A 7,525-nucleotide genomic window follows, 5' to 3' on the forward strand; every position below is an offset into this window, starting at 1 on the left:
ATGGACCAGAGTCTCTGCTATTGGGACCAAGCAGCCCCCTGCTCCAGAGAGAGGGTACACACCAAAAGGTAACCTGTGGTTTTAGCTGCATGACCACAGAGAGGAAGTGGGATGAAAAACCCACCTCTGCTCTGGCAGCATGGATATGCGAGTTGAGAGGAAGAACAACCACTGCAGGAAGTTCTTCAAGGAGGAGATGCTACTCCAGTTTCGAGTGGGCAAGTCCTCAGACCAAAGAGCTGATGTTAGTTTCAATCCTCTTGAAGGGACCTCCAGACCATATCTACGAGAAGGGAACAACAAGTACTATGACCAGAATTAGAGGGGCCCTTCCTCCAGCCAGATGGAGGAAAGGGACAATAGCATCTACTGGACTGTGTGGATCCAATGGCCTGGCATGTCAGTCCCACAGGAGTATCAAGACTTAGTTGACACCAGCACACAATGTACCCTGATGTCATCGAGATATGTAGGGCCAGAATCTATCTCCATTTCTGGGGTGATGAGGGTATCCCATCAGCTGACTATATTGGAAACTAATGTAAGCTTGACCAAGAAAGTGGAAAAAACACCACATTAAAACTCGTCCAGTATTCTTGGCACAGGTTACCTCAGGAGGGGATATTTCAAGGACCCAAAAGGGCATCGCTGGGCTTTCTGGGTAGCTACTGTGAGGACAGAGGAAATTAGGCTGTTGAACACCTTACCTGGTCTCTCAGAGGACCCTTCTGCAGTGGGTCTGCTGCGGGTCAAAGAACAACAGGTACCAATCACTACAACAGTGCACCATTGATAATACCACTCCAGCTGGGACTCTGTGACCCCCATCCATGAATGATTCCTGAACTGGAGAGCCAAGGAGTGGTCAGGAAGACTTGTTCACCCTTTAAGAGTCCTATATGGCCAGTGTGCAAGTCCAGTGGGGAGTGGAGACTGACAGTGTACTACCATGGCCTGAATAAAGTCACACCACCACTGACCGCTTATTTGCCAGGTGTGCTGGAACTTCAGTATGAACTGGAGTCCAAGGCAGCAAAGTGGTGCCACCACTGACATTGCTAATGTGTTTTTTTCCATGCCTCTGGCAGCAGAGTGCAGGCCACAGTTTGCTGTCAAGTACACCTAAAACTGACTACCCCCGGGGTGGACACCCAGGCCCACTCCTCGTCTTGAACTGATCCAGACTGCACTGGAAAAGGGTGAGGCTCCAGAACACTTTCAAGACATTAAGGATGTCCTTGTGTGGGACAACACAGCCGAGAAAGTTCTTGAGAAATGGGAGAAGATAATCCAAATCCTCCTGAAAGCTGGTTTTGCCATAAAGCAAAGTGACATCAAGGGACCTGCCCAGGAAATTCAGTTTGTAGGAGTAAAATGGTGAGATGGAGTCATCAGGTTCCAATGTGGTTAATAAAGTACCAGCTATGTCCTCACCAACCACCAAGAAGGAAATACAGGCTTTCCTAGGCACTGTGGGTTTTTGGAGAATGCCAACAGTCAGATTGCAAACCCTCTTTATCATGTGTCACAAAAGAGGAATGATTTCTCGTGGGGTCCTGAACAACAACAAGCTTTTGAACAAATTAAACAGGAGATTGGTTGTGCAGTAGCCCTGGGGCCACAAGATAAGATGGGAAAGATGTGCTCTACACTGTAACTAGGGAGAATGCTCCTTTCTGGAGTCTGGCAAAAATAACCTATGGGGACTCATGGATGAAGCCTGGGATTGTGGAGTCAGGGATACGAAGGATCTGAGGCCTACATCCCAACTGAAAAAGAGGTCTTGGCAGCATATGAAGGAGTTCAAGCTGCTTCAGAAGTGATTGGCACCAAAGAACAGCTCTTCCTGGCACCTCAACTGCCAGTGCTGGGTGGGACGTTCAAGGGGAAAGTTCCTTCAACACATCATACCACTGATGCTACATAGAGTAAGTGGATCGCTCCGATCACAGATGGAGCTCAAACAGGAAACCCAAATCACCAAGTGATCTTGGAAGTTACCATAAACTCTCCTGAAGGAAAAAATCTTGGATCATCATCATCATAAGAGAAAGAGATGGTGGCGTGCTGAGGAGATGAGATGATATAATCAGCTACCTGAAAATGAAAAGCAATACACTCCCTTCTCTGAGGGTTCCTGCTGTATTGTAGGGACAAATTGAAAATGGAAAGCTGCCATATGCAGTACTATGTAGCAAGTTGCAGCAGGTAGTGAGGGACAAAGTGGATCAAGATGCAGAGCTGGAAGCCATCCAACTGACTTTAGATGTCACTGAACAAGAGAAATGGCTAGTGCTCTACCTCTACACTGACTGATGGATGGTAGCAAGCACTCTGTGGAGGTGGTTAGACCAATAGAAAAAGACTAATTGCAGTGCAGAGGTAAACCCATCTGGACTGCCGAACTGGGGGAGGACGTCATTGCCTGTGTAGAGAAGTTGGCTGTAAAATTGTGTCATAGATATGCACGTGTACTCAAGAGTCAGGCTACTAAACAGCATTGCAAGAACAGACAAGTGAATTAAGCTGCCAAGATTAAAGTATCTGGTGGATCTGGACTGGCAACATGCGAGTGAATTTTTTCTGGCTCGGTGGGCCCAAGATGCCTCATGCCATCAGGGAAGAGATGCAACATACAGATGGGCACATGGTCAAGTGGTGGACTTAATGATGGACACTATTTCCCAGGGGATCGATAACTGGGAAACATGCTCTGTGATCAAGCAGGCCAAGCAAGTAAAGCGCCTGTGGTATGGTGGATGATGGTCAGAATATAAATATGGGTAGGCCACATCGCACTCTGCAAATCTGCCAGAGTAAGCACTACGTGTTGACAATGGTGTAAAGAACCACTGGATGGCCAGAGATGCACCCTGTGGCTCATACCTCTGCCTGGAACACCATCTTGGGCCTTGAAATCAAGTCCTGTGGTGATATGGCACCCCAGAAAGAATTGAAAATTGAGTTGTACAACAGGACTCACTTCAAAAATAACTTCAGAGACCCCTGGGCCAGAGAACACAGTACTGAGTGGGCATCATATTCCCTGTCATGCACCAGCCTCTGGGAAAACTGAACAGTACAGTGGACTGTTAAAAACCACACTGAAAGCAATGGGTGGTGGGACCTTCAAACATTGGGATCTACATTTAACAAAGGCCACCTGGTTAGTTAACACCCGAGGCTCTCCCAGTCAAGCTGGCCCTGCCCAATCAAAACCTCCACATACTGTAGAAAGGAGTCAAGTCCCCATGGTACACATGAGAAATGTGTTGGGGAACACAGTTTGGATTAGTCCTGCCTCAAGCAAAGGCAAACTCACTCATGGGATTGTTTTTGCTCAAGCATTTGAGCGCTCTTGGTGGGTGATGCAGATGGATGGGGAAACACGATGTGTACCTCAGGGGGATTTGATTTTTGAGTGGGAATAATCTGTAATGTCAGACTGTGTATGTAATGTTGGTTTCTGAATGACCCTGCCACTGTGTGGCAACTGCCATGGACAATGAGTATGGACTGCTCCAGATACACCAGTCATGAGCTCATGATGCACCTTGCAACCACCTGACAGCACAGCAGCCCTCCTGCCCTGGAAGACATCTAGGACAGAACTCACAGGCATGGACTTAGTGAACACAACAGACATCGTGGAGGGACAACCATTGACAATGGAAATGATACCTATGCTTGTGTATATTTTTTAGTATATATATCTTTGTAAATACTTGAAAGGTGTAGGCTCTGGCTATGATGTAGATGGTATAGAATAAGGAGTGGGTATTGCCCTAGTTTGGCCAAAGATGTGCGAGGGCAGAGCCTGGAGCCATGTGGGCCTGTCTAGACTGTTATTCTGTACCACTCAGATCATCGCTGGCAGGTGGAAGCCACGGAGTCTCACTTCCAAGATGAAGAGGTCATGGCTTCTGGTGGAGGAAAACAGGGGCAGTGCAGAGGGTTGGCCGCTCTCATTTTCTCCCTTTCTCTTCTTCACGTTTTCTCCCTCTCCGGGGGAGCATGTGGCAAGTGGAATGGTGGGTTGGTGCTGGCCCTGACTGTAGGATTTGTCTGCCATTGTGGTTTTTTTCATTGTCTTGGTCTTGGGGAGAAAAAGTGCAGGTGTGGAAAGTTACTCTTTGCTTTCTTATCTCATTGGTGTTTCCATTAAGTTGTTATCTCAACCCCTAATTTCTGTCTTTTGTTTCTCTCACCTGAGAGAGGGGTTGGGGAAGAGGGGAGCAGCTTCCAGGTGGGCTTAAACCATGACTCCTTTCCAAAAACAAACCTTGAAAAGGTTAATGTCAGTTTCATGGTTTACCCCTAAACTTGCAGTTGTTACTGGGTTTTTTGTGCTTTCCTTAGTATCTACACACTGCTCACCTGCAGTCTTTTGCTGTAAGCAGCCTATTTCATATATAAGGACACACAAACACACAGACACACACTTGCTTTGTCCATTCCTTTTCTTTAAAAGAAAAGAAATAATCCTCCATATCCATTTCCGTTATCTTGCTTGATGCATTTTCAAAGCAGCAACTTCTTACTTTCTCCTCTGGTGGCTTTCATGCTGAGGGACCTCTTTTTAAATATATCCAAAACTACTTGATTATGCTTTAACATATAATAAAATATCAACCACGTCTGACTTTCTGTTGTGCTGTGACTACAGCCCATCATTCCTGCCCTTATCATCTCATTGTTTGATTGTACTTGCCCACTTTGTCTTATGTTAGGCTCTTGTACAAGGCTGTCTTTAAGGTTCTTTGATTTTGGGGAGAGGATTTGTTTACAGTGTGAAACATAATACAGCATAATAGTCTTTGGATAATTTTTGGAGGTGCTATGTTGTTACGAATAATACAGAATAATACATTTCCTTCTTACCAAAATACTCTCATTATGTTATCCTTAAAGTCAATGGACAACTGGTACCATTGAAGTAAAGTTCTCTTAGCTGTCTCACAAGGGTGCCTGGCAACCTTTAGGAACATGCTGGTTTTCATCAGGAGAGTTGGTATAGTGATTTTTTGTCTTTTTTTTTTTTTTTTTAAGACTAAGGAATTGTTCTTTTAGCAAAGAATGTAAATAGGTTATGGAGATGAGTAGCCTGTTATGAATATCTTGAACATAGTGCAGACCATTACAGTGAAGCTCAGAAAATGAGAAACAACCCCCCAAACTTGTTTTTATTTAAACTTTCCTCACCATTTGTTTTTGTAGCTCATAAAATTCATTCCAAATTTTCTTTTACAGGTAAAAGTGACCCGTTTTGTGTAGTTGAATTGAACAATGACAGACTGCTGACACATACTGTCTACAGGAACCTCAATCCAGAATGGAACAAAATCTTCACATTGTAGGTGTTTGTATTTAAATTGGGGAAACGGATGGGCAATGAGTTTTGGGCACTTTTTTGGAGGTGAGGGTGTTGGAGAGGGATAAAGAATACTTAGTGGTAGTTCTAAAGAAGAATAGTGATGACATACTGATATTTCTAAACTGAACATCTGAATGCATTTTGAGGATTAAAACCACCAAAAAAATTAAAGAAGTGGCATCATTTTAAACGTAAAGATGCCAGGTCTGTTTCTTGGAAACCCAGTATGAGTAATTCTATGCACACCAGACTCCTGTTAGGTTCAGCAAGACTTTCAAGGGCCAAATCCAGTGTGATGGATTTGACCCTGAAGTTTAGAGTGGGGGAAAAAAGATACTGTGATTATGACCTTCATTAAAATGTGGTTGTAACTGTAAAAATCATTAGATAACTACATAAAGTTAGAAATTCTATTTGCATTTATACTTCTCTGAATTATGATGAAATACTTCCACTTCTTGTTTCCATTTACCAGCTGCACTTCTCACAATACCATCGAGTATCATACTAGTACAATTCAGCTGTTGGGTAAAATGCAGTCTAGAACAGTTTATGGGGAAGTGATGCAATTGGTTCTTTTATCCTTGTGTTCTTTTGAAGACAGTAAAAGGCTTTGACAAAATAGAAAAAAAAGTCTTCCACAAACAAAATGTCCTTGTTGTTTGCCTTGCTCAATTGCCTTTTTTTTCTCCCTTCTCACTATCTGACTGTAACGTGACACCAATGAGTAGAAAAAACTTATCATTGCAGGTCTCACTGCTGCTGAAATCAGTAACAATCCTCTGCAAAATGAGTAGAAGCTTTAGTTTTGTGCACACTTACTTAATTTTATCATGCATGAAAATGCTATATTTTGCCCTTAATCTCAAAACTTAGTGTGATTTTAATTTTTGTTTTCCCCTCTAGATTTGTCATTCACATATTTAGCATCCACAGGTTTTCTTGACCTGCAGTGAGCTTTCAGAAAGGAATTCAGAACAAAAGAAAAAAACTCACAGTAGTTGTACTTTACAACAGCTTATTATTGTAATTCTCATTTCTGTGTCTGCAAAACCATGCTAAATTGTTCATTAATATATTTATTATTATTTATTAATAGAGCCAGTAACTAATCATCCTCTACTTCTCGACAGTGTTCTCTGCTCAAGGAATTGCCGGGATTTGTAGAGGACAAAAGACTAATCAGAAATCAAATAGAAAACCTCTAAAGGCTTTCAAGGCCTTCGTTCTATGTACATTTGCATTTATCCTCGGATTTCATAACTAATTTTTGGGCTAGCAATCCCTCATCTGGAGGAGCATATTTTACTGAAGTTAAACTGCTTTGCGTGAATTTTTATTTCCTGGATCAGCCATTCAATCAAACATGAGTTTTCTCAAATAATTATTTTTAATCAAACAAGGAATATTAATTTTTCACCCAAAAAAGTGACATTTCTTGTGTGTGGCAATGGAGTATTTAATAGCTTGCAGTCTTTTTTCCTCAGTTGTACCTGAGAGATGCAATGTTCCATATTGTTTGTAATTTGTTCCATATTTGCTGTAATTTGTTGTGTATTTAAACGAGGATTTCCAAAATAAAGAGCTTGTTCTTAGTGCAAGGATATGCCCTTGTAGCTTGTAATTATTTCCACTTACAAACCTACAGGTTTCACAGTATTTGCAGTCAGAATTGCCACAAGGGTAGCAGCGTTTAAGAGTAGCTTTTAAAAGCTCTCAGTCCTTCTGCTAGTGGCTGTAAATTCCCCAGTGCTGCTCCTTCCAGGTCACGCAGTGCAAACCCCAGGTAGGAGATTTAAAGCAACATCCTTCAGAAAACGTCAATTGGAAAAGCCTTGCAGAGAGAGAGAAAGAGTAATCATTGGTTATATGCAGAAATGTCTCATTAACTTAAGTTCAGTTCTCCTCCATGGCTTGGAAAAATAGACAGGTATCTGTGCTAACCTTTTACAGTTTTGTCCTTGGTACCCACTGGTGTAAGTGACTTCTTTCTTCTGTGTGTACTTCTCTTTTTGTAGCAATATAAAGGACATCCACTCGGTGCTTGAAGTGACAGTTTACGACGAAGACCGCGATCGAAGTGCTGACTTTCTAGGCAAAGTTGCTATACCATTGCTGTCTGTAAGCTTCATTCACCTGACATACCGCTCT

The 7,525-nt window shown here is 42.7% G+C and overlaps 1 protein-coding gene across 8 annotated transcripts in view; it reads left to right on the forward strand.

Moving 5' to 3' along the window:
- MCTP1 (multiple C2 and transmembrane domain containing 1) overlaps positions 1-7,525 on the forward strand; it is a 235,269-nt gene that overhangs the window by 117,503 nt on the left and 110,241 nt on the right. For all 8 annotated transcript variants that reach the window (XM_008634576.2, XM_017735425.1, XM_017735426.1 and 5 more), the window contains 2 exons: positions 5,251-5,353; positions 7,393-7,495. In XM_008634576.2, the coding sequence (XP_008632798.2) occupies positions 5,251-5,353; positions 7,393-7,495 (206 nt within the window). The remainder of the gene's footprint in view (positions 1-5,250; positions 5,354-7,392; positions 7,496-7,525) is intronic.

Source organism: Corvus brachyrhynchos, unplaced genomic scaffold, assembly GCF_000691975.1.
Source record: "Corvus brachyrhynchos isolate BGI_N302 unplaced genomic scaffold, ASM69197v1 scaffold22, whole genome shotgun sequence".
Classification (NCBI taxonomy): Eukaryota; Metazoa; Chordata; class Aves; order Passeriformes; family Corvidae; genus Corvus; species Corvus brachyrhynchos.